At 40.8% G+C, this 26,838-nt stretch overlaps 3 protein-coding genes across 4 annotated transcripts; 1 reads left to right on the forward strand and 2 right to left on the reverse strand.

Annotated features, from left to right (window-relative positions):
* Positions 1-338: 338 nt before the first annotated feature.
* Positions 339-17,228, reverse strand: CEP104 (centrosomal protein 104). Of its 2 annotated transcripts, none has more exons than XM_038166729.2 (22): positions 17,090-17,228; positions 16,101-16,227; positions 15,410-15,583; positions 14,955-15,093; positions 13,702-13,767; positions 13,249-13,325; positions 12,929-13,097; positions 12,556-12,714; positions 11,668-11,904; positions 10,635-10,838; positions 9,961-10,095; positions 8,633-8,806; positions 7,879-8,055; positions 7,394-7,600; positions 7,033-7,149; positions 6,604-6,640; positions 6,360-6,441; positions 5,634-5,742; positions 5,187-5,325; positions 4,633-4,700; positions 3,463-3,553; positions 339-2,219 (listed from the first exon to the last, which is right to left on the reverse strand). In XM_038166729.2, the coding sequence occupies exons 2-22, from the start codon at positions 16,211-16,213 to the stop codon at positions 2,083-2,085; spliced, it is 2,811 nt and encodes a 936-aa protein (XP_038022657.2). In that variant the 5' UTR covers positions 16,214-16,227; positions 17,090-17,228; the 3' UTR covers positions 339-2,082. The 2 variants fall into 2 exon arrangements, with proteins under 2 accessions (XP_038022657.2, XP_027299162.3); XM_027443361.3 differs by having other exon boundaries at positions 9,928-10,095.
* On the forward strand, positions 17,155-20,824 carry DFFB (DNA fragmentation factor subunit beta). Its single transcript, XM_027443410.3, has 7 exons — positions 17,155-17,334; positions 17,404-17,530; positions 17,968-18,156; positions 18,740-18,819; positions 18,977-19,147; positions 19,395-19,495; positions 19,720-20,824. Exons 1-7 carry the CDS (start codon positions 17,215-17,217, stop codon positions 19,934-19,936), a joined length of 1,005 nt encoding a protein of 334 aa, XP_027299211.2. The 5' UTR covers positions 17,155-17,214; the 3' UTR covers positions 19,937-20,824.
* A 1,618-nt stretch (positions 20,825-22,442) lies between these two features.
* C22H1orf174 (chromosome 22 C1orf174 homolog) lies at positions 22,443-25,258 on the reverse strand. Its single transcript, XM_027443416.3, has 3 exons — positions 25,103-25,258; positions 23,602-24,099; positions 22,443-22,798 (listed from the first exon to the last, which is right to left on the reverse strand). The coding sequence occupies exons 1-3, from the start codon at positions 25,175-25,177 to the stop codon at positions 22,691-22,693; spliced, it is 681 nt and encodes a 226-aa protein (XP_027299217.3). The 5' UTR covers positions 25,178-25,258; the 3' UTR covers positions 22,443-22,690.
* Between the last annotated feature and the right edge of the window lie 1,580 nt (positions 25,259-26,838).

The following is a 26,838-nucleotide window of genomic DNA, read 5'->3' on the forward strand; positions in this document are numbered from 1 at the left end:
TTGTGTATTTATTAATATATACTAGGAATAAAGAAAATTTATATAAAGACTTTGAAAATACAAGTGCACTGATCTACCTGTAAAAATCACGAGCTTGTAGATAGGCTGCACGCAAACTATAAAACCTGTGTGTTATAAAATCAGTGCTATATGTATACAAAGCAACACCACAAATTCACTCTGTGATAGCAAACAGCACCACCCCCAAATCTCCTACTTCTATCATCATGATCACTCATTCCTGTACCTGTGGTGGACATCAGCACGGGAGCAATTAATTCTGTCCTGGAAAGCAGTTGCCTAAACGCTACCAGCAGAAACGCTAGGATTGTTGCTTTAGGTCCAAGGTTTCACACATCGCGCCTCAATATAATCTATTCTCTTTGAAGCTATTAAACAGTCACATGCTGATCTAACAGATCTAATTAGAGAAACTCCGTATTAGAGCTGCCTTTAGAAGGGAGCTGAGAGGACATACATTAAAGCAGAAAAAAAGGACTAAACTTACTAATTCAAGCTTTTCAGGCCTTTTTTTTTTTTTTTTTATGAGGTCGACTCCTAGGTAAATATCTCAGTATTAACTGTATGAGATTTTAAAGCATGACTTTAATTTTACAGTAGCTCCATAGGTACACACACTTCTTATATACCAAATGGGATTCTTGCAGTTTAGCTTAATCCTCTTGTCAAGCGGACTAATAAGGCACTTCGAGCACAGCGAGGCAGCACGGAAGAGCTGTTTCATGTTCCTGCCTGCGTAACAGCATGGCATGCAGCAATACTCAGCCAGCCCTTCAGCTTTTGTATTTGGTGCTAATTCTTAGTGTCCAGTAGCACTTTGGGTACCGTGCTACTAGCTTTGAGATTCTAAACCTGAAATATATGTGAAGGCCAGGCTTCAGCAGCGAAACCACATCTCAGCCATGCATGGGTGGTGTTACTCCCGGAGCCTGGGCTGACCCAAGGAGAGATCCATTCACTGGGCGTTATTAACATGCTTGAACTCAAAAAACTACAGACTCTGGTATTCCTAAGGAGAGTGAAGTTATCTTTCAAAGTAGTGCATGCATTTTTCATTTCACCTTATGCCAGATACACAGCAATACCCTCATTCATCTGCTACTGTAAGGTAGTAACTCCATCCCACCAAGGGACCTGGACAACTGCCTCAAGTCTATTTTTCTCACTATATATTCATTTTTCATTGGTATTTCCTCAAGTTTAATTATGATGAAATCTCTGTAAGTGTACAGATGTAGTGCAAAAATACATACATGAGACCTATCTCCTCGTCCAGCCAGTACACACAGTGTAAACTCACAACCCTTTTGTGTACTGCCTGCATCTGATGGGAAGACAGACAAAAATTTCAGCTAGTTCTTTCAGCACGTTATAAAGTTAATTTTGGCAGAAAACTATTAGCAATATATGCTGCAATTTTTACATTGACGTGACCAAGTGGTAAAGCCAACTAATATAAGTATTATTTCCCAAACTTCCGGAACAAGCATTAGACTTAGCTCAAAAGAAAATTTCTTTTCAGTTCTGTCCTGAAAGCCTAGTAGTTTCTGCTTGGTAACTTTCTTGCTGTTCTCCAAGAAAAAAAAATCAAACCAGAAATGACTGGCTTTTGGATCTTAAGGAAATTCCCCACTGGATCTCAAAACCGGACTGTGAGAACCACAGCCTGAGCCTAAGCCACTAGCTAGGGCACAGCTCTGCTGCTGATCGTGCTCCATGTTAACTCTATCCTATTTAGATTTTTTTTATTATTATTTTTTTAATGCGAGGAACCAACGCAGAGCCTTCCTTGTGCCAGTCAGGGAATGAGGCAGGATAGGTCTGTCCCGGAAAACGTGCCTATTTCTAACAGGCACATTTCTAGGACAAAACCACAGTGCTGCACAGACAGTGACAAAAGAAGTTATGGATTGCAGTTCTCAGATGAGGCAAGTACTGCTCAAGGCTGAAAAATAACTTTAGGTAGTCAAATGAAAAAGATGATACGTTGCCCACAATTTTAAACAACTGTTAATAACTACATGCCCAGTTATTATGACAAAGAATACCATACTTGTCCTGTCATCGCTTTGAGTATGTTTTGCCAGTGCCTTTATTTGGGCCCCCTCTTGGGGTTGGGATCTTGCTTCCCATAGAAGGAGGTCGAGCTTTTGCTCCAGAAGGATCTGGTTTCCTTAAATAGTGGCCACCTATTTTGCCTGTGAAGAGAGCATACAGATCATTATTTGCAAGCACATCTGGTCTGAGCCTTGAATTTTATTTAGCATTTTGATTCTCAAGAAACATTAAGTCTGAACGACTAATATCAGTAACTAAAAGCTGGCAGGCATCCAGTCCAAGAATCCTTCACCTCTCAGTGTATCAAGGTGCATCTTGTACCAAAAGTGGTAGGACTAAATGGTCAAAGTTCCTATCTCTAGGAAGTTGCCCTCAAGTTTTAGCTTTATTGAGGCAGGATTTAAGTTCCTTCTGACATCTTCAAATTCTAAACAGCAGCAAACTAACTAGCCTTCTCATTAGCGAGTAGCAACAGCAAGGCTGAAGACAGAGAAACATGACTGTAGGTGGCAAACTGCACTCACTTACGACAGCTGAGAGACAATTTAACAGTTCTTTCCAGGAATTTGGGAGCAGTTGTGAAATGAAGACAGGAGCAAAGCAAAATTCAGACAGAGAAGGTTAACTCTAGCGATGGCCTGAACATGCAATGGATTAACCAATCCTGAAAATAGCCTGAAGGGAGGAAAGTTTTGGATGGTACCTGCCAAAACAGTTCTGGTGCTGCAAGCAGTGAAAATAGCTTTTTTACTTATTTTCTGTGTTCATGCAATAAGAGGATTTTGCGTGTACTAAATAAACAAAGTCAACTTAAAAAAAAAATCTGATGAGCATCAATTTTGCTTTGCTGGTGAAGAAACTGCACAGTCATAAATTCTGCCCAGTTCCAGGCTGCAAGCTGAAAAGGAAAAAACAGTATACAGCAGCACTAACTATTCAATTCATCTTGTGGTTAGGATTAGATTAGCATTCTCTGATGGGTCATTAAAAGACAAAACAGGCTCTCAATTCACCATGTCAGTGTTCAGGGGCTTTCTGGAATGGTAACTGGTTAGCATCATTGCTGATTGTTCTATCCACAGCCATACTATTAAGTAGAAAGAAGACTGAAATTATAAAATTAACAGAAATGCCTGCTTCCTCCATCAATTGACCTTTGAATTATTGTTATTGAAATTATTGTTACTGAATGATTTTGAGAACTTGCTTCCGAAGTGTACTGTAGTCTATAACAGCCTAAGAAATATCACTGAGGTTACACAAACACAAAAAGCATGTTAAAAAAAGGCAGGTTGCTTTCAAGGGTGAAATACTTTTCTTAAGCAGTGGCAACATAGTAAGAAAGCATAATCGTTATCCCCCTTCCTCCCAAAAAAATCTTACCAGGCTGTACCAGAAGAGTTTTATTTATTGTGGGTAATCTCCGTGGATTCATTTTACAGCCATCTTTGCCCATTAGGTGAGACTTCCATGCCTAAAATCAATTAAAAAGAAGTGATATTACAAACCCAGCAAAACTATCCAGTCTTTTATCTAGTCGCATAGTATGCACATACATTTTTTCTTAAACATGGAGAAAAATGATATGGTGATAGATAAAGCATTCAATGAATAAAAAGAATATGAGCTGCTATTACTAGAAAGCATGAGAACCCCTTCAATCTAGAGAAACATTTGAGCAGAAGTAAGAACAAATTATACATTCCCTAAATTCAAACACTACATACATTTCTCAACTGATATTCCAGGCTTGGTTACAGGATTTTCTGGGCTCCCCACCCTGGGCAAAGCCAGAAAGATTTAGGAAAAAAAATATTTTTGAGAATAGAAGCACTACTCAATGGTCATATCTTGCTGGAAGGAAGAAAACGACACAGATGATGTATCACACTGACATTTAACTGGAACTAACACTCAAAGTTGCCGTTTTGAGTGTCAGATGATTCACAAAAAGGACAGAACAGATACGTTAAATGTTTTCTGAACTACTAACTTTCGATAGATTATCAATAGTTATTTTCCACTGCTGGAAGCACATTTTAGAGCTGAGATTTCATTCACAGCATTACGCTGTTAAAGGAAACAACACGTAAGAAGGAGAGAGAGGCCATCTCAACTATCTTGCCAATCATAGCCAGTCTTGCTTACTTCCCTCGTATCAATTTTTTGTGACACCCATATCAACAGCATCTTAATCCTGAATGCCCTGTTGGATGTGCTCAGTCCAGCATAATTTGAGCTTAACTTTAAACTGCATAACTTTAAGCATAACTTTAAGCTGCATAATTCCACTTGGAATATTAGGGCTGGTAAGTGAACACACAGAGCCTGGTAGTAGTTGGGAATTGGGAAAGCTGTGAAGTGTGCAGTTGCCTGTAGAGGAGGAAGACCAACACCAAATAGCTTGTAGCCCTGTGGCTCCCATACGTACCTGGGAGAGAAGACCCAGTTTCAAATATTGTACCCAGAGAATGAGGTAGCCATGACAGACCCCACAATGTAATAAATCCCCACAATGTAATAAAATCAGACCAATCTGGAAGGCAGTCTTACCTCTTCTCCAGGAGCAAAGTTGTCATGGCACAGAGGGCAATGGTTTGCCACTTGTTCTGGTTTGGCAGCTGAAAGGATTAGAAAAAAAGTGCAAGAATGGCAAAGACGAGCTGATTTCAAATATACAAGGAGGATCTGCACAACAAAGAGCGTAAGGCTGCCCTATGACTAAACCAGCTCCTCCCCTATTATCATTAATTGCTCCCAAAGAAGTCCCATGTTTAATCATCAGCTATATAACAACGAGATTAAAAGGAATGATGGACAGTTATCACAGAAGTGTATGGGCCTTACTTTACAAGGATGTGACACAGGCTTTCTTTTCTGTTCTCACTCATCCTCCCCACATGCATTGATGGAAGCAAAGCAGTTCAAGCAATGAAAAACACAGGGATTTATTCTAAAAATGTTCTCTCCTGAAGATTTATTAAAATTCTAAATCCACAGTGCAGTACCTAAATAGAAGTGGTTTGACTTTCCAAAAATATACAGTACTTGAAAGTCTGACAGACTTTACTTTTTAAAGTTCAACCTTCCTGTTTGAAATTACTCACCATTGCAAATCTTGCTCTTAATATGTTTGGGCAACTCATCCTTTGGAAGGGCCTCACTGCATCTCTGACATTTCCCAAAGCTATCCTTTTTATCACACTCAGTCAACAAGTGCTCTGTCAGGCTTGCTATTTCCACCACCTGCAACAGAGCAAGAGGTAAACAAGAAGATTTGTACTGTACCGAGTAAATAAGAACAGTATTTAAAACAGCTGCTCGTATGATTTGTGGAAGTTAAATATTACTTTTCAAAGTGACACATAAAAAAAGTGAGATTTTAGTCCAGTTGTTGATACAATTTAGAAGGCTGTTCTCTTCTAAAAGCACTATCCAAGATCACACAGCTGTGCTGAGAATTCATCTACCTTAGTTTTAAATGTTTTACACCACCTTAAAAGCAGAATAAAAAGTTAATGACCCATAGTCGCTCTAGAAAGTTTATGTCTGACCTGTCTGCAATGCTCACATCTGGTTAACATAGGACAATGTTTCCAGTAATGGAGATCCAGTCCTTCGTCTGTGAAGGATTCATCCCTTTCACCACAAAAAATGCATAAGCTGGGGGGGAAAAAAAAAAAACAACAGACATATATCACAACAATATCAGTAACACTATATACTGAAATGGATGATCCCCACTTCTCTTCGAAATTATTCTGAAAAATAGCTAACATTTTGATAGACCTTACTTTCCCTGTGTAGTGCTGACCTTAGGATAGGACACAAACACATACTACTATATAATTTATGGCAAATAAAATTTAAAAGCATTTGTTCATATAGAAAGACAATTCCACAGAAGCACCGAGATAAGCTCAGTTAACTGGCTTTCATGACTCCAGAATTTTCAGATGCTTTCTCTGTGCCCTTATTCTACAATACACATAAAAACTTCCAATATGTCTTTGCCTTATTTTATACTGGTAGCGGAACGTTAAACTGTGGCAATTTTTCATCCCACAAGCAGCTACTCAGAAAACAAGTTCAAGGTTGTGCCATCCAGGCAGTTAAAAATCAACACCTAGGATTGCTTGGTGATAATTCCATATCTATTAGAAGAGATTTTCTTTTTCATTGTTTAAATATTGAAGCTTTGACCTACTGGAGAAATGTTATTGTTATTAGTGGGTCACACAAGGTACTTGAGACAATTAGAAGCTGCTCATCTAACTTACTTATCCAAGTAATTTGCAACAGAGGAATGATCATCTGGGATCTCTGCCGCTGCAGACTGTGGACTTCTGTTTACTGGGTAACCTGTAAAAAGAAAACTATTAAAACCAAGATCACATTTTAATTGTTTTTTGTGCATGCACAGAACACTCCAAAAGCAAGGCACACTTCAGATTCCGCAGCACACTGCTTCAAAAACATCTAGAAATTGCCCTATTTTTCTTAATATTACTTGAAGTTACCTACCTTGATCCTTTGGCTTCTGAAAATCAGACTCCATTTCCTATTGAACAAAGAAATTTTTTAGTCAGAAATGTTCTTAATAACTGTGATGCTAACCACGGAGAAAAGTAATAGACTGTATCCTGATTTTGCTCTAGAATTAAAGGCTAAGAAGTAGAGCCAGCATTTTACAACATTCGTGCCTCAGGTTCTAGAATTGGAGGGATCCAAATTTTAGACTACATTAGGAAAAACAAACCCCAAAATTAAACTAGACTGCTCAGGATGAAAATCAGTCTCTGAATGCATGTCATGGAGTCCCTCTTCCTTCTGCATCCCCTCGCCCCTCTTAAAACTGACATTACTGTTGTCTCATTGCAAACTATCCAGGATACCTGAGGAACAAAAAAGGATTGGAAAAACACATCAAAATCAAACCCAAAACACCCTGACCTTTCCAGCTTGAACTTCTGCTTGTATCTCCTTTAGAGCTGCCAGCTGATCTTGTAGAACTTTTATTTCTTCCTTCTTCTGTTTCTCTGCTTCTTCTGTTGCTGCCTTTTTCTGTGCCTGTCAAGAAAGACTCTTTCAATCACAAAAGTTTTTGAACTGTATGTCATAAAGGAGAGACTGCAAAATATAAAATATCAGCATAGAACAAATGGTCAATGCAGCACAAAAAATGGCCTGGTTGCTTTTAGATGCTCTCCTATGTGTGTCATTCAAGGTCTAACGTATCTATGAAATTGGTACATTGCTCAGTTGAATTCAATGTTTAAAGTAGCCAAGTACCTTCTACATTCTTATTACGTACCCTGATTTCAGCGTCAGAAAGTTTACCATCTATTTTAGCAAATCCATCAAAGAGCGTTTTATAGAGAACAGTCTTGCGAATGCTTGCATCATCAGGAGGAAGATATTCCAGTATTGCAGCTTTGTGCTTCCTGTACATATCGAAGATAATCCGCAAAGCTACATCACGAACTTCATAAACTCTGTGTTCCAAAGCTCCTGTTGCAAACTTAAAAGAACAAACAAAAAGGCCTTGTTTACTAGTGTAGGACAGCTACACTGCAGTGGCAGAAATCTTCATACAGACAATTTTTTTTCCAAACAATTTTTGTCCTAGTGATTATTTTTCCCCCCATATTAGCATTGTGCTTCCTCACAAGGCTGTGTGGTACCACCTCCAAGAGGCTCATAAATTCTCTTTAACAATTCACCAAGCACTCCAAAACAGACAAACAAACACAAATCCAACAGAAAAGAACTTTAAGTGCTGTAAACTCAGACTCCTACCTTCATGACGTTGCTGATGGTAAACCCAGAGTTTTCAGTTCCCATATCTTTCAAGAGGCATTCCACTAATTCCACTTGACTCATTGCCAGATGTATTGGGGAATTCGGTTTTAGTGGTTGAACCAAATGAACTGGAACAATCTGAAGAGGTTTAACTTCACTACACAGTGCCATTTCCTATAAGCAAACGGAGAGTCAGTGTACATGTAGGAACACTAAATAAGGAAAATGAACCATCTTTGCAAAGCAGAGTTATTTTAAGTTACTTATAAAAAGTTCAGTAAAATGAAATAAGACTTCCATAAAAAGTGGCTGCCTATTTGTTATTTTAGCAGAGAGAATTTGTTATTTCTATTTGGTACCTTCTCTAGGGAACTGCTTATTAGGGCAGTGCATCCTCTAGTAGCAGTGATATAAAAAAAACAAAAAACACATCTTTCTTCTCTTCAGGCTACTTCCAATCTATGAAAATACATTTGTAACCATTTCTCATTTTCTTTCAAATATTCAATTACAAATCTATTGCAAAGAATCCAAGCAGTAGGAATAAAGTAATCAGTCATTTTGGGGGTTCTAGTGACAGGCCAGAGCATTTCATACAATAACCTTGCTGCAATTTTAGTTATATCCCCAGCAAAAAGAAAACAAATTTTCCCTCTTTGTATACATGCAAGTCAGCTTAGATGTTACCCAGTTGTTACCTCTGTGATGTTCTTAATGCTAAACAAGCTGCAATTTGAAGAAAAACTCCAACCTGAATAAAGTTAGAAGCAACAAGGCGAAGACGGGATGAAGAGTCTCCTGTTCTAGACAGCAAACTTGGAAGTGTTTTTTCCACACAATGAGAAGTTTCTTGTTTTCCTAGTTTATGTTTTGGTATATATTGTGTAACAATCATTTTTAAAAGTTTCAGGGAAGCTTGAAAAACCTAAATAAAAAAGAAAGAAACACTGAACAAAAATACCATACATATCCCTGTTTTCAGAGAATACTGTAAAATCATTTCTGTAGTTCCTAAGAAGAGCAGCAATGGAAATCTATAATTACGGTATCTGAAATAGCTTCCATTAACAGTGATAACTCTCCTCCGGAAAGCATGCTGTTAGGACATAGGTGAAAGGCTTCAGAATTCATTTTATAAACAGTAATATAGTTTTTTGTTTTTTTTTTCCTTCTCTTTTTTTCTTGTTCAAGTCCCCTTAGGCTAACTAGTCTCCAAAGTTGGAAACTAAAAGTTGCTCCATTGCTGTATTTCAACTTTATTTAAAAACAAACAAAAAAAACTCAACTACAGCATTTACTGCATCAGCAGTTGTTTCTCAGGCTCATTACTCAGCCCAGGATGCTATTTTCCATGCTGTTGAATGCCAGACTTTGACAAATCCTTGATTCTAACTAAAAGCTGACATTCCACTTTTTTGTTTGTTTTTTAAAACTCATTTAATAGTAGTTTTACAAACTACTTGTTTAAATTATTTAAAATATCTTAACTACAGTTCTACAATTTTTGCTGTTCTTCACTGGAGCATTGTACATTATTTAAACTGATGGTTTTAAAGATGTTCAGCATCTTTAGTGCTGCAATAATAATTGCTTATCAGTCTCTGGAAAAGATACATAATGTTAGGAATAGTACTTCACACAGATTCTATGAAAATTATTACATACTACACTTGTTAATTCATTTTTTTCAATGCTATGAAGTGTCCAGGATCTAGTCTGCAGCAATCACAATTTGAAAGGGGGAATACATAGCATACATAGCTGCTCTCCTCTTCTATGTGTGCACTTCCCTACATTCCAAGTGTAAAAAGTATATGCATTAACACTTTTTTTTTCCATTATAGCTGTACTTGAAAAAAAATACATTCCATAATATGACAGCATTTTTGTATTTAAAATTATTCTGCTAGTTTGGGATTTGCTGCTGAGTAATCCTGATGAAACACTGAGTGGGTCCTTGCTGATTTCACTGGGACAGAGCTGATGTAACACATGGAGCAAATTGCAGGCTAGGGACCTTTTCTTATCAAACATATCACTACTTACTGAAGACACTATGTCTTTTATGGCTCTCCTTACAAGAAAAATGGCAGCCCTCATCATGTTCTTTAAATCCTCCTTTGGAGTGCTCACTGACATTTCCATCAGCTTCTGATATACAGCTAGTAATGCATCTTCTCGATATGACCAAGTTTTGGAATATGCTCCTGAGACCTGAACACAGAACAAGATTATCTTTTAAAAGGTCAGTACTGATATTTCAATATTTATTCAACATTCATATACAGAAACAGCTTCAAAAGAGCACATGAACTTAAGTATCCAATCCCCAGACATTTTCTACAGGAATCTGCCTTTTATTAAAAGTGGTGTTTCTGCGCATAGTTTTTGAGAAATGAGTAGTAAAATGGATTAACAGGTCAGGCTCTAGGAGCCACTTCAGGCACAGTAATGGTTTCTCTCCTTACAAAAGACCATACGCAGTGGCAAGTTACAGCTATTCTGGTAGGGGGTGCCCCTAAAGCTGACAACCAGATAATATATGCTTAATAGCTTATCAAGTAATCAATCCTAAAAGCTACATTGTCATGCCACCGGTGAAAACAGACATCCATATTTCCAGTTTTTACTTTCAGAATTTTAGGTAACAGCTTTGAACTTGTAAAATTTGTATCAGTGAGTCTTTGTTAACTGAGTGAAATCAAGTCAAAACAGGTCACAACAATCTACACGCTTATTTTGTTGTTCTTTACCAAGGCTTCTCCAAAAACTTCAATGGCAGGGCTGGCCTCTCTCAGTGCCTTCTCAGTTAATGGTTCTGGTTCCCCAGGAATGCCACTTCTTGGAGGATTATTGATATCCCCTTCAGTCATCTCTGGCTCAAGGTATGTAATTGCTTCCTCAGAATGTTTACGGACAGCTGGAAGAGGTCTCTCATCGTAAGGTAAAAATTCAACCTAACAGACAAGATAAAAATCTCCTATTCTAGAAATGACTTAGATGTGAAGTTGTTTCTTCATTAATCACACTTGCCTCAAGTCAATTCATTTTTTCCCCTCAAAGCGGTAGCACTTTACAATTAAGTACGGATGTTGAGGTTCCCATGAAAACATCACAAAGAAATGGAATCAGTGCTTGTAAACAGTACTTATTTCTTATATACAGAATATCATAGAGCACACACAAAATGCCTTTTGTGGAAGTGCACACACCTACAGAAGAAATCATCTGTCGGTAGGAAGCCAGCAAGTCTCAGAGCTTTATTTGTTTGTTAAATTATTTCATGTCAACATTCCATTAAGAGAGAATATTACTGCTACTAAAGTCAAAGCAACTCTTCATTAGATTTGCAAGGACTGTGCTCCTTACCTTACAGTCATATTCCAATAAATTTGCTTCTTGCTGTAGATAAAATACGATCTCCAAGAAGATTTATTAAGCCACTAATGGAGCAGACAGAATTCAGCTGCCTGTCCTGCTCCAAAACTGGCTGTGTGACCTCTGAATAGTTATTTAATGTCTATTTTTCATTCATTTGTTTGTAAATCAGGTATAATCCCTTTTTGCTTCAATCTCAATAAACATTTGTAACTTGCTTCCAAAGAAATTCAGGAGAGAAAGGCCAATACCAACGGTTAGATTGGCACTGCTCAGCAAGACAGTCAGTTTCAGATACTCTACAAGCAATGACGACGATAACCCTAACAGACCCTGTTGTTTTGGAAGGCTGAATGCAAGATCATTTGCTGTGGTAGATTTCTGTGGTAACAGGGGTACGTTACTCACGTTTTCTTTGGGAAATGCTTCCCTGGAAGTTGTGGGATGAGCCACAGCGGGAGGAGAAGACTGATGGGCAAAAACAGGCTCAGGAGAAGCAGGCTGTCCTGCCTTTTCTTCTAGCAAAGACTCTGCATTCCAAACCTCTTCTTTTTGTGGTTCTATCTGCTCACAAGACGGTGAAATTGTAGCTTTTATGTTAGCATAGATCATAGACTCCAAAGGCAATTCAGCTGGCTTTCGAATCTGAAAAGGAGACAGACAATTCGAAAGTAAGGCTAACAATGTACTAAAACCAAAGTTGTTACAGTTACAGCTTTGACAGTAAACAAGATTCTGGAGCTTTCTAATAAATATCAGACTTTACTCACAGATGTGCAACTACTTCCACTGGATGAAGCTTTATGAAACAATTTGAAAATAATTCCCTGTTGGGTGCGTGTGTGGAGAGATTATAAATGTTTCCATTCTGAGAACAACAGAAAATTTTAACCATCTTACGACATTTTCTGTATGGTTACTCATCACAGCAGCGTAAGCCTATTATACCCCCAATGAGAAATACTTCAAAATACAAAGAAAGTACTTTATGAATCTGCATTGGGTAGTCCTGGAATAACGCAGAACATTCAGGAATCTAATGACATTTTCTTTAGACCTTAGCATTGTAATGTAAAGTAATTTATGGAGAATTAAGCATGTTCATAAAACGACACGTGCAACTCTTTGTTTAGGGAAACCCACAATCCAAAGAGAAAGATTAAAAATCCTTATGTAATTATCATAAAATATCTGTGCAACAACTCTAATTCTCTGAATTTATCTTGGATGCTCTGCCATTTCTATTTACAATACCCATGCGACTGAGCCTCCTGTCTCAGGAATAACAGCACTCACCATCAGCTCAGCATCCAGAAGGTTGTGAAGCTGCAGTTGCTGATACACTTTCAGGCGGTATGCTTCCATTTGTTGTTTTTTCTTTTTAGCAAGATCATAATCCTCTTTCTCTACAGCATAGCGTTTCTCTACTTCATACCGTCCAAGTCGTTCCCCTACCTAGAAAACATTTTAACAAGTTAGCTTAGAATCACATTATTGCATACACATAGACATAGTATTTCCAACCAAATTATTGAATCAAGTTGTCTGAATTTACAATTATTATTTTTACAACATACTGAAAGTAATTACAATACCACATTAAGCTAGGGCTCCTGATGGATCACTGGAGAACCATGTGACTTCAGAGATAAACAGTCTTTAACAATACCTTTTGCAAGTCTGCAATTGCTTGTTTGAGTTTCTTGGCATAATCGTAGCGTTCATGATGGACAGCTTCACGCTTTTTCTCATCTAGTCTACGTATTATCTGAGCAACTTCTGGATCCTGGTACATATCAAAAGCCAAATCATCCAGAGGCGAAATGAAATCAGATTTCCTGAAGATATAAAATGAAAAAAATAAATCCGAATTGACCTATCAGAGAGTATGTTTTCTGTTTTCACTAGCAGGAAACCAACAAAATACAGACTGAACACTAATTCAGACCAAGAAGTTTCGGCAGGGTATATACAAAAGAATATCTTTACCCGAGGTATGTTCCATCTAAGGCAGGATCATCTGATTTACTTCCTAAGTAGTGGTCTATCAGCTTTTCTCTGGAAGGCTTTGTGGGGAAAGAAATAAATCTTAATACATACTCATCAACAACATGTATGTTCAGGACAGAAATTCTGACTTACAACAATCAATGTAAGCTATGCACCTCATCCTACTTCTGTGTTGGGTCATATTGAAATATGAGAATTTTAAGAGGCTGAAAATGCAAATGTTCCAATTAATTATCTTTTTTTTTTTTTTTGCACCCACAAGTTAGGCTCAATTCTTGAGATTTTTCTGGCTTCAAAGTAAGATAAAAATCAATACAGGGCAGCTCTGCTGAAGCATGAAACTACCAGAAGAAAAATGCATTCATTATCTCAGAAACCCTGCAACTGAACATGTGTAGCAACAGTAAAAAGACAGGGATGCTTTGCACTTACATTATTATTGCTGTCATGACTGTAGTCTGCTGGATCTCCAATGATATTTATAGCAACTAGGGCAACCTGGGATAGATTTAAAGAAAATGGAAATGCAAAAGGTCATTAACTTTTCCTCATCTTACAAAAAATTGAAATGGCATGCTTAAATACACAAGCACAATTAGTCACTAGATAGTTTGTGCTGATATTCCTTTAGAAGTGTCATCATCTGAAAATTATCAAGTAGTGATTTATTTAAATTCATATCACCTCTCCTTTTTCCTTTTTTTTACTTTAATATAGGAAAACGTGTAATGTCAATATTGTCTACAAAATTAATCTGAAAACAACTATTTGGTAAAATACCTTTGGATGTTAACGTTATTGTTTGTCCACTTGATTGCTGAAAGTTAAAAACAAGATCTGCTTTGAGGTTGTTTTGTTTACTTGTTTTGTGAAAAAACACAGACCATGTTTCTGTTGTCAAACATGCCCGTTTTATTTTATATGAAGATACCCAAATATTCTTCATATCAACACATGTATTGTGTGTCACTCTTCACCTTACATGAATTTGACATCTATGAATTGGTAACAACATTTTTCCTAAGCAGACGTACTTTCACTTGAAAAATACCTTAAGCAGTGGAAATATTTTAGCCACCATTTTAGCTCAGTTGGGACTGTTGTGTAAGATCTTCTGCAAAATCTTCTTATAGTGTTGCAAACAAACAAATTAGGACCTGTCATCTCCAGGGTAGTATGCTTGCAAAGCACTAACTGAAGTGCTAAATGCACTTCAAGCTTCATTAAAAATTTATTACCAAATCTGTAGATCACATCGTACAGTCATCAGTTGTTCCCTTTCCTTGTCTGGGATGGAAGTGAATAGTCACTACAGAATTAAGAGGCCAATATTCACTTTTTCTGTATTTGGATGGCTGTACAACACCTTTGCTTAATGCCACATAAGACCCTAAAGACTAAGAGTGGGTATGAAGTGACCACAAAACTGTACTGAGAGGAAGTGCTTTGTCTTCAGCACAGAACCTGCTTTGCATGCTAAAACTCAAAATAAAAGAGAACCATACAACATGCACTTGACTCGTTTGTTCTAGATAAGTTGCATGCATCTGATCACGAACAAAAATAAATTGAGGAGATTTCAAACAGCATTTTCAGCTTCTGAAATTAAGGGAGCAGATTTCTATGTCAGCTCTGTGCTACTGAAACCTCATCTAGCTTACAAAATAAGGGCTAACTCAACTTACCTGACTGTACAAGTTGTATTTATTGACATAATTTTTATGGAAAATCAGCTTCAGGTACTGGCCAACTGCATCCATATAAACAGATTTTAACTCTCGTGCTTTGAAACCAGTCTTTTCATTGTCTGAGAGAGGGACATAACTGAGAAGGAAAATGTAGCAAGTAAGCAAAGCAAATGTACATAAAAGGAGATGTGCATAAATAAAGAGAGAGAGCTCTAAAGCTAAAGTGTTTCAGAAAAAGCTCCATTAAAGACAAAAGGCAACTTGTGTGATTTGAACACCTGGAGTAAAATTCTATTCCCAATTATACCTGAGCCTCCTATTTAGCCTCCAGCCCCAAGGAAGTATGGTATGCTTTGGTGTATCAATGTTGCATGCAATACATTGCGAGTATTATTTCCTTCTGAGGCCTTTCTGATTAAGGTAATACAACAGTTTAGAGCTTTTTGACTTACCCTAGTCTGTGAAACCTCTCTGACTGATAAGGAGCAAAGTATTCAGGTAAGCTTTCACTGATGTAGAACTCGATTTTGCTTGAAATCATGTATTGGTGGGCAAGCAACTGCAGTTTCCGTATTCGGCATCTTTCCACCAACTGCAGAACAATTTCCTGGGGATACTGACAGAGTCTGAAAGCACACACAATTTTGAGTCATCTTTTTAAAGGAGGACTTCACTTTCAACTTGAATAACATTTAATTATGAAACTTTCCAAAGTTTATTGTCATTACATATACTGTAAAAACAAAGAGTTCCAAAGAGTTGAAACAATTTTTCTCTTCTCTTTATTGCATGCATATGTTAAAGTGCCCCATATGCCTCACGAAGATGTGCTGAGAAGACTATACTTTTAATGCTAAGCCAAAGCAAATTCTAAGATGACTGACAAGAACAAAAATAGCTCCCTTTTTTTTCTTTTAAAGGTCTCTTTTAAATGTAATGCTATCTTCAGGTGGTAACCAAGGCTTTTTTTCTTTTTTTTTTAACCCCAGGATAAGGATCGTATGGGGTTAAAGTAACTTAAAGATTTTTCAGTTCTATAATGGATTTGGATGTGGTAAACTGCTCTGAACATGCATGCTATGCCTCCCATGCGTTTTAAACTCAGTGCCTTAGAACAACGCACGTTCCTCTCCCTGGTCGTACCTTGGTGATCGCCAGCCGTTCACTGTTGGCGCGTGAACCATCAGCTCTTTTGCGCTGAAGCCATCTTCGTGTCCTGATGAGCTAACGACTATAAAACCGATCTTGTGTGGCATCCTGCAGAAGTGAGCTAGACAAAACAAGGATGTTTTAAACTTAAGCTAGATCCCTAGAAGGGCAATAAAGGAACACTGAAATACTACAGGCTAGAAATTCAACCTCATGGTCCATCAAATCAGCAGCTGATGACCATAAATCTAGTTTTTCTTTAATACTAGCACCATAAAGCACACTCAGCATATTCTTATGCTCTTATGCTTATATTCTTATGCTGAGTGTTTTCCTAGTAGTGTTTGGTTAACTTGCACAGCAATTTGACTATAAACTCAATTAAATCTATTAGTCCAAGACAGAGCTTGAAACTACTTGCTCTGACGTGCCCAGGAGCAACCCTTTGGTCTTCAGGGCAGCCTGAGGTGCACGGTGAGCAGCCAGACGTACGGAGTGCGTTTGAACCAAGATGAAAATAATAATGAAATAACGATAATAGAAAGGAAGAGAATGAATTCAGCCAAAAGCTGCCCGACACTGCTTCACAACTGTACATGCATCCAGGCCGCTGACAGGGATAGCAGCAGAAGGAAGGTCCTGAGGGGCAGGACAGGCTCCTGACGGGCAGAACAGACCCCACCGACCCCCAAGCCCTTGCCGATATGAGGTAATTAATTAAGCAATTATTAAGATTATTAACAACTCCCTTCCTCCCTCCTCCGCGCCCCCAGCCGGCCTGGTGGGAGGGGGGGGGCGCAGAGCGTCCCGCAGGCCTCTGCCACAGCGGCTCGGGAGGGAGCCTGGCCGGGCCGTGGGCAGCCCCAGCCCCACACAGAGACCCTGTAGGGTCCCGGGCAGGACCCCTCAGCCGTTCCCAACCCGGCCGCCCCCCGCCATGCCCCGTCCCCCTCGGCCGGGCCGGGCCGGACCCGTCCCCTCACCTCAGCGCGGCCCCGCGGCCGGGCCGCCCGTCGCCTTGGCAACGCCTCCCCCCTCCCCCCCCGCTTCCCCCTGTGGCGCATGCGCACAGCGGCGGCGGGAGCGCGGGCGGGAAGGCGGCAGGAAAATGGCGGCTGAGGCGCCGCTGAGGGGGTTCCGCCTGAGGCGGGCGGGCAGCGCGCGGAAATTCGGGGTGGCAGCCGGCAGCCTGCGAGGGCTGCTGAGGAAAGGCTGCCGCCTGCTGCAGGTGCCGGCCGGGTAGCCGGGGAGAGGGTCCCCGTGCTGCCGGCATCCCCCTGACCCGCCCGCGGGGCAGGTTCCGTTGGCAGGCAGCCGGCTGTGCCTGTACGAGGACGGCACGGAGCTGAGCGAGGGCTTCTTCCGCACGCTGCCGCCGCAGACGGAGCTGGTGCTGCTGGGCGCCGGGGAGAGCTGGCAGGGCTGTGAGTGGGCCGGGGGAGGTGCTCGGAGGGCGCTGGGGATGCGCCGTCCCTGAGGCGTCGGGGCTGGGTTGGGTGAGGAGCTGGGCAACGCGATCAAAGGATCAGACAGCTTGGAAGAGACCTCAGAGGTCACCCAGTCCAACCTCTGACCTAACACTAACCAGTGCTCCACTGAACCCTATCACCAAGCTCTACATCTAAAAGGCTTTTAAAGAGCTCCCTGGAGGTATTTAACCTCCACCGCTTCCCAGGGCAGCCCATCCCCATGCCTAACCCTTTCCGTAAAGAACTTCCTAATGCGGTTGTGGCATCCCTGCCCACGGCAGGGGGTTGGATCTGGTGATCCTTGAGGTCCCTTCCAGCCCAAATCACGCTGTGAATCTATGAAGAGCCCACACCAGCATCTCCCTGAGCCGTCCCTGCTTCGTCCCCCACAGGTGTCAGCGACGTGGAGCGGCTCCTGGCTGCCTTCCACAGCCAGCAGGATGCTGTCATCAAGGCCGCGCAGAAGCTGCTCTCTGACGAGCAAGCACCCAGGAGGCAGAAGCTGCTGGCAGACCTCATCCACAACCTCCAGGAGAACATCGCGGCAGAGGACAGGCAGGAGGACAGCAAATGGTTCGAAGGTAGGTGCCTCAGGCTGGACCCAGCTCCCCTGGGTTTGGTGTTCATCAGGAGTAACAGAAAGATTTTAAAGTTTTTTAAAAGTACGTACATATTTCTGCATCAGGAGATGGTTTTAAAAATCCCTCCCTATTGCTTTATCCAGTACAGTTTTAAAATACACGTAACTTTTCCCCCCACTGACATTTCGTTGAGCACATTTACATTCATCTAACGACTTGCTGATAACATGTTGATAATTTGCACACATCAGCCAGCCAACCTTTAGACTTTGTGAGTTTACCCTCCGGTTTCCAGGTCATTGGCACAGGTCTTTCAGTCATCTTCTCACAGTCTGAGTGTTCCATGTGTGCACGTTAATGAAAAACATTTAACAACTAAAACATCAGCTACTGTTCTCGAAACAGATGGTCCTTTTAAGTCATGACAGCAGGATAGCCTTGAACCAGTAAAATAAATATGGAAAGGAAAAAATACCCATGCATACTGATTTTGTGAAAAGAAGGGATAAATACCCAGCTAAGCAGATGCAGAGAACTAAAAGCATTGCACTAAGTTACAGCTCTCTTATCTAACTCTCTCTAGGCCTAGAGTCTCGTTTTAAGAACAAATCAAGCTACATGCGGTACAGTTGTGAAAGCAGAATACGAAGCTACATGAAAGAGGTAAAAGTTTCTGTTGTGGTAACTTATTTTCAACTTGCTAATAACAGTAATTCTGTGACTACGTATACATTAAATGATTTATAGTCCAACACAGTGGTTGTAAAAGAATCTCAGACTGCTATAAGAACTAAATTGTTTTTATTTTTATTTTTTTTAGGTTAATAATTTTATTTCAAACGTTCATCCTACAGCAAGGGATGCATATAAAAGGATAATAGACCTGATGTCGGATAAACTGAAATCTGCGAAATATAACGGCTGCTACTTTGACAGGAGAGAGGAGGAAGCAGTCCGCCTGTGCACTACGGAGGGATGGTTCTCCTGTCAGGTACGTTCAGCCCTGTTTAAAGCAGAGTCTCAGTGTGTGGCTTGCAGTGACAACATTAGATGTTAGGGGAAGGAGATGGTTATTTGGATGTTTGCGTAGAGAAGCAGGAGGTTTGGCAGGGTGGTGTTATCACAGCATGCATGATCTGTCTCTGGTCACAGCAGGTGGAAGCTGTGACAGTCCTGGGCTCGGACTGAGCTGGCACGATGAACACTTCGCCTTTCATTGTAACTACTTTGTTTTACAGGGACCTTTTGACAGAGATGACTGCCCGTGTAAGCATTCCATCAACCCGTACAGCAACAAGGAAAGCAGAATCCTCTTCAGTACCTGGAATCTTGATCACATGTAGGTATAATGCGTCTATACGTGTCCCTGGTGAAAACCATCAGACCTGTTTTCAGGCATTGTGCACTTGTGAAGCAAATGGGATTTGCTAAACTAATTTCTTCATGGAAAAGTAAACAAACCTAGTTATGGTGAAAGAATTCAACATCTACCTTGCCCTAAAAGGAAGAAATATCATGAGACAGTTTTGCTGGCAATGTTGCTTTCTCTTTTGCATTTTACAGAATAGAGAAGAAACGTACTGTTGTCCCAGAACTGGCAGAAGCTGTCAAAACACGAGATGGAAGAGAAGTGAACTGGGAATACTTCTATCAGCTACTGTTTACCATAGATAATCTAAAACTTGTACATATTGCTTGCCATAAGAAAACGGGTCATAATCTCAGCTGCGACAAGACTAAAATTTACAGAAAAAGGAAGCAAACCCACGAGATTTCATAGTGCTATCTCTGAAAGTGACTTGTTTTTTACAAAATCATGTGAGATGGTAGCATTTTTAAATAGCTCATTTCTTAAAAACTTATTTAGCAAGTCTCTCCTGGCAAGGACTTCTTCCTTTATCACCACCAGTGCCTTAATTCAATTGCAATCTCAGAAAGCATACGTTCAGATCATGCCTGATTCTCCCACCTTCTCACTTACTACCAGCCTTCCTTAAACGACAGTGTGGTAGTCTGACTCATAACTGTGTCGTGTAAAAATGAGGCTAGGGGCTGACACTGATTATACCTTATGATCTCTTTCTCAGTATGATAAGTGTACTTACAGTAAACAGAAACTTACACAAAATACTTCTTAAAAACTGAGTAGACCATTTTTATGAACATTAGGCCAAACAAAGAGTACTTGAAGGTAATTATTTTCCGTTGTGCCTTTTCCAGGTAGACAACCTGTGTCATTTCAGAGGTGCTAAGTGATTCATTGGCAGAGCTGCTGCCTCTTCTGTTGCAAAATAGCTGCACTCATCCATGACCCTTCCATTTACTGTTGCATAGCTGCAGATCCTCTAGAAGGAATCGCAAGGCTCTGGTACATCTTTGCATCTGCCACCTTTCTTCTTTATCATCTCTCTCCCTGATTTTCTTCTCACTAGTCTTTACCTCTTTAGCTTGAGCTTGCTTGAAGTAGCGCATGCAGTTTTATTACGTAACAATCATGTCTGCTGCCTTCAAAAATGTTGCTTCCATAAAACATTCCCTACCTCTCAGGTAACAAAATCCAAATAGATCATTTTCTATTTTTAAATACCAGCTGATAACAACTGAACATTCAGGGCCCGTCAATGGAAACAACATGAGTATTTTTTAAATAAAAAAAAAATCACTGCCATTTGTGTGTGTGTGTAGGTAGAGGTGCATGAGTAGTTAATAAGGTATAACGTAGCATGACCAACGCAGCCTAGAAAGATTTTGCATGGGGGAAAGTGCTTATGAATAAAGCAGTAGATACTTTGTGCTGTGTAAATGACATACTTCACTTACCTCTGTGGAAGAGCTCTTTTAATTTCTCTTCTTATCAGTGGTTCTGTTACTTCTTCGGGTAAATTCAGCTAGTCTAGACAGAATTGTATTAAGACAGTAGTGCTGTGTGAGCCAGAGCTTACATTTCTAGGTCTTGGAAATGCAGTTTTGCTACAGACAGCATTAATCTACTTCAAGTACAAAATGTGATCCCCTTCCCAAACATTTCAACATGAAATCTAAGTAGGTGCATTTTCAATACAGGATTTCCAGTACCAATGTATTGAATTCATCCCAATCACCTTACTGAATATACACAAACTAACAGGTGAAAACACACTGTACTGTTTTGACTTCGGTGAAGTAACCGCAGCAAGGATTCTGAAACAATGTCATGTAAAACACCATTTTGCACTGTGTGAAACTAAAATGAGTGTCTGCGTGTGAAGACATTGGCTAGAAAAAAGGCAACAGATACGGCATTTAAGGAAAGCTGGGAAAACTTCAAGATGGAGTAGTGCTGAAAACCGTGAATAAACTATTAAAATATTAAGATTTTTCTGTGTTACAGAATTAGAGTAAAAATGAGCCAAGAACTATCGTTGACAGAAACAATGCATCAACTGGAGTGGGAATGTGAATAAATTAGCATGTCATGCATATACAATTTGTTTGGCTTTTGATTTTTGAATGTTTAACATGCTATAGCTGTAGAAATTAATATTTATTTAAACCATCTGCTGACTATATTTTCTCTATATTTTTAGAAATAGTTTCTTCTACATTTATAACAATATCTGGAAGCCTATTGCATAATCACACTTTCAAAGTATTATCATAAACATTGGATGAGTTAGCAATTCCTGAAATCATCTGAGGCTGCTCACTATTTTTTAAAAATGCAGGCCAGAAATACATTTGGAGGACTGACCTATATCTCCTTAGTGATCAATATTCATCGGTCTATTGAAGTCCTGCACCAAGAGGACTTAATTCTTCCTTTATCACCATCGATGCATTTGTTTACAAAAATTTCACAACCCTTGGAAGTGAAATGAAAATACAGCACAAGCTGCATTACAAAACTATTAAAAAGAGCAACTCTTAAAGCTGATCTGATGGAAGAGGGTAGCAGTCAGCTTCGTTCCATGTGGTGGCTGTTCAGAGAACTGAGGAGCAATACAAAGTTACCTAACATCCAGAAATTAAAACCGCTGAACTCCTGTTGGCATACGTGCATTGAGTTTTACCAGCAGAACTGCATTTTAAAGGTTCAGTCGTATTTTTAGATGAAAACAATGCAATGCAACAAAAGTGTCCCTCTTAGGACTGTGCTATCAGCTGGTTGCTTTACTAGCTATAATGGCAGAAATCACAGAATTAAAAGAAAAAGGACTGTGTTCTAAGATAATTTTTAGAAAGGAGGAAGAATAGACCAAATGTTCCCTGTAAATATGAACTCTAGTTTATAACAAAATAATAAAAACTTGTGCTTTCCATGCTTTATTATAAGTAATAGTGATAAAATGATAAATTACAATTTATTTTCAATTCACTGAAAATTCAAACTCTGCCCCAGAAAACTGTGGGAGAACACTGCATCTGGCAGTTCTAGGGAAACTATACCCGTTCTCTGTTTTAAGAAAAGGCAAACACTGACAAATCACGCTAGTGATACAGCCAACCACCATTACACCATCAGAAAGAAAAAAGGCTTTTGTTTTACAGTTTCTTGCTAGAGCACATCCTCTTCCTCCTCCTCATCTTCCTTTGCAATGAAGTGTAGCCTTCTGAATTCCCGCCTGCTCATTGTTGTGCTTGGGAGTGCAACTGCTGGCTGATCCTTTAAGGAAAAGGATAAAATCATTACGTCAAGTTGCTGCAAATAGCAGACCTCCCACATCTCCAGCAGTTCCCATTCTTCCACACCAATACACGAGGCATTAACACACACCTCTTCACTTGGAAGTGGTGGCATCCAATTAAACCCTTAGCTAAAGCAGAAGGGCTTGGAGGGGAGCCTGTCTGAATCAGCCAAGGCTCACGGTCAAAGTGAGGGCTGGCATTCCTTCTGCAGTCTTGAAAAGGATTCAGAGAGGGTTAAGCACTCTACAGACGAATCCTTACTACTCCCACTAAACTATAAGTTGTCTCCCACTAAACCCCAATCCTCATTAAACACCTGAAAGATGAAAGCATCATTTGTTCAAAGGCAAATAATGTTAAATGCAGACCTGAGATTCAAATTTAAAATTTTGGTCCCTGTGCATTCCAAAAGCAGAGGTGGCCATAAACCAATTTCCATCCCAAAGAATTAAAATATTCCTGGCTAAGAAGCAGAGACCAATGAAAAACTGTTTTGAAAGGATAACACTGTTCTACCGTAATAAAGCTATGTATATTTTTGTGAGTAAAAAGGCTACCTTAGAGAACTGGAATAATAAAATCTAACCAAGAAGGATTTTGCGTCTGAAATAAATTTGGCTTGTCTCTGACAGAGACAAATCATTCCATTTGGTGGATGGGGATATTTCTCCATCCGACTACCAACACTGGTCACGCTTGCCAACAATTTTGAGACTAGCCTAATATTGAAACAGAACAGAACAGAGTCTATAAAAAGTGAACAGGCTTTCACCATCTTACCTGTATAAAGTCAATGTTTCCAAAGAACCTGTCCACTGGCATTGGCTGGTTACTGTCTTCATCCAAGAAAGCACTGTTATCTAGTTCCGTCAGTTTCTTTGGGACATCTCCATCCTTCAAGCTAGACTTATCTGAAAGTACAGTCTCACAGCCCTCCTCTTCACTGCTGACATGACTTTGCAGATTTTCATTGCTTTCTGTTTTTGAAGGAGCACTACTTGATTTCTCTGCAAATGGCTTCAAAGAATCTTTATGTTCCTTTTCCTGTCTCTCTTCACCAGTCTCTGGAATGCTTTCATCTTTTTTCTGTTGAGTTGTATTACAGTCTCCTGAATCTTCTGAATGTGAATCCTCAGCAGATGTTTTCAGTGCTGCTTTCCTCACTGCAAGGTTCCCAGTCCCACATGTACGACCCTCTAGTTCTGATTTTACTAGACTGTTTTTTTCACATTTTAGCCTCTTTGAGGGTTGTCTGTCAGCTGCTTTGCGTGAAGAAGACTGTTAGAAGAAAAATCAGATCGTGAAGCTATTTAAAAAAAAAAAAACTAACTAAATAAATCACCAAATCTCATTAGTGGCAAGGCTAGACGTGAAACTGAATGGCTCCACCAGGTGAGCAGCCAGTGTTTGTCAAGGAACTGCAGCCTGATTCTAACCCGCAACGCTAAACAAAATAATTACTAGAAAATGCATGCAAAAAAGAGGCGCAGATAGGTTATGCTAGACCACAATGTGTAGCTCATCACCAACAGAAATCTTCTCAAAAGATAAACTAGTGCAGGACATGGCTAATCACCATATTCAGGTTTTCTTAAGGATGCTATAGATCATAATTAGCGTAACAGAACGAACTACCATCTGCTGGCAGAGCCTGCTGGTAGGGTAACACCACACTGCACAGACTCCTTCCACAGTACTTCAAACAATTAATTATGAATCCAAAAATTAACTCTGTAGCACACAGCCCCACTCAGGCTCTGCATTTTTGCACACACGCTTAATAAAAGGTGGGAAAGGTGGAGCACTCACGTAAGCCCTGTGGGTAAACCCAACAGAGCATCACTCAGCTGACAGCTGTTTATAATTAGTCTCCCTGCAGTTCCTAGCACAGATTTTAAGTCTTTTGGAAGCCACGGGTCCCAGAGCAGCCGCGTACACCTCACTGTACACTCACACAGCCAGCACCACGCACGGCAGTGATGGCAGGGAAGCAGCTGATATTTCCTTGCAATTAGCAACTTGCACGGGGCACTGAGGGGCTATTTCACTAAACATTAATCGCACGGAACTGCCCGAACAGTTGCAACCCATGAAACCACATGGAAAATTAAACTATTTTACAAAGCGCAAGACAAACTACATCTGTAGGGACTGCTCGCCAGCCGGGGCCACGCCACCGAACGCCACCAGTAGGGCCGAGGGCTCCCCGGGAGGCACGGACAGCACCCGGAGGCCGCCCCGGAGGCTCCCCCCGGGGCCCCGGGCCCGCAGCGCCCCTCACCTGGCGGCTCCTCCCGCGGCCGGCCCCACGCGAGGCCCCGGCTCCGGCCCGCCGCACCAGGCCGCCCGCCGCCATCTTGGGGGGGGAGGGCGGGAAGCTCCGGCCGCCATTTTGGGGCCGGGCCTTGGCCTCGGGCGGCCCTCGCTGAGGAGGGGCGAGGGGAGGCCTCGGCCCCCGGGGCGGGGAGAGGGGGGCTCCGGCCAGGCCTTTGGGGGCACTACACAGACCAACGCAGATCCCGGCTTTGGCACCCGGGCAGCGTGGTGTTAAAACCGGCCTTTGGCAAGCCAAAACAGAGGAGCCGGCGCCCTGCTCCTCCCCGGTGTGCTGCTGCCTGTGAAAAACAGCGAGCTGTGCCCGCTGGCTGTGTGGGGTATAAACATTGCAGGTCTGCCACTTGCCGCTGTCTTGCATCTGGAGCAGCACTAGCTTCGGTTTTAAGATGTGCGGTTGGGGACTTATTATTCAGATATGCCTCTCGGTTCGCTTCCGCAGCCCTCGGGGAACGAATTATGTTAGAAACTCAAATCCCTCTTTAACTTCAAGGACTCTGACGATAGCAGATGAATTTCTGTGTAGCAAAGCAGCGAGACACCTAGATTTAAGTATGTAATTATCTTCGCTCATTTTACAGGGGGAGGTGAGGTAGGAGGCTCACCCGCTGCAGGGAATCGGGGGTCCAACACTGCAGGTTGCGGTGAGGGGACAGCAGGGTCCTCCTGGACTTTTTTTTTAATAGCAAACCTTTAACATTCTCACTCGTTTCAGAGCCATGCCACAATTCTCTAAGGTTTGAGGATGTCCCCTTTGCTCCTCAATCCAAGTCAGCAGACAAAACTCTTGTCCCTGCAACCTGCCCTTAAAAAACATGAGCAACAGTTTGAATCTCAGAAATGTGGCAACAATGTACCTCTGAGAATATTCAGGTAAGGCATTTTTTCTCAAAACCAGAATGTCTCCCAGTTAAACTGCCAAGGGTCAGAAACATTCCTGGTATGTTGTTTTGCAATTTCACTTAGTGCTCAGGGGTCTTCTGCGCTTTGTTCTGCGGCTGAGATAATTCATATTCTCCTCCAAAAGCATCAAGTCTTGCTCCACTCTCTCACAGTGTTGTTGCTTGCAGCCAAAGAATACAGATGATTGTTTTTATTATACAGTGAAAACTTATATTGTCTCGTAAACAGAAGAGGACTGGAGCTGGCTGCAGAACAGAATTTTTGTTGCTGGAAAACTTGGTTGCTGTTTTAATTCCCCCCATGAACTGAAAATACTAAGAAAAAAAGAATTTTGAGGATTTTAATAAATTCTTTCCATAACACTTTGCATTTCTCATTCTTTATGCTGCTTGGTAAAGTTGACATGCATATCAGAGTGACAAGGTGGCTCAGCCCTCTGCAGCCTGGCAGGCTTCGGTAGCCCAGCACGGCCACGGCCACACAGCAGTCAGGGCTAACCCTTGCACCTCTTCCTGGATACGGATCCAGTCTTCTATTCTCCTTTCAGAATTCTTATCTCTGACTGCCAAATAACACGTGCCAAAAATAGATCACCGAGATGCTTTATACAAGGGATGTTCTTCCCCTCTTTCTTTCTGGGTGCCAGGCTCACCAGGGAGTGAGGGGATGCAGCACCTTACACACACAAATCCAGAATGCCAGGGCTTTTGGCAGAGCTCTTGTATTCTGGTCACTGCGTTCTCTCTCCAACAATAACCTTACTTCATGAGAAAATGATGG

The sequence above is a fragment of the Anas platyrhynchos genome, chromosome 22, assembly GCF_047663525.1.
Source record: "Anas platyrhynchos isolate ZD024472 breed Pekin duck chromosome 22, IASCAAS_PekinDuck_T2T, whole genome shotgun sequence".
Lineage (NCBI taxonomy): Eukaryota > Metazoa > Chordata > Aves > Anseriformes > Anatidae > Anas > Anas platyrhynchos.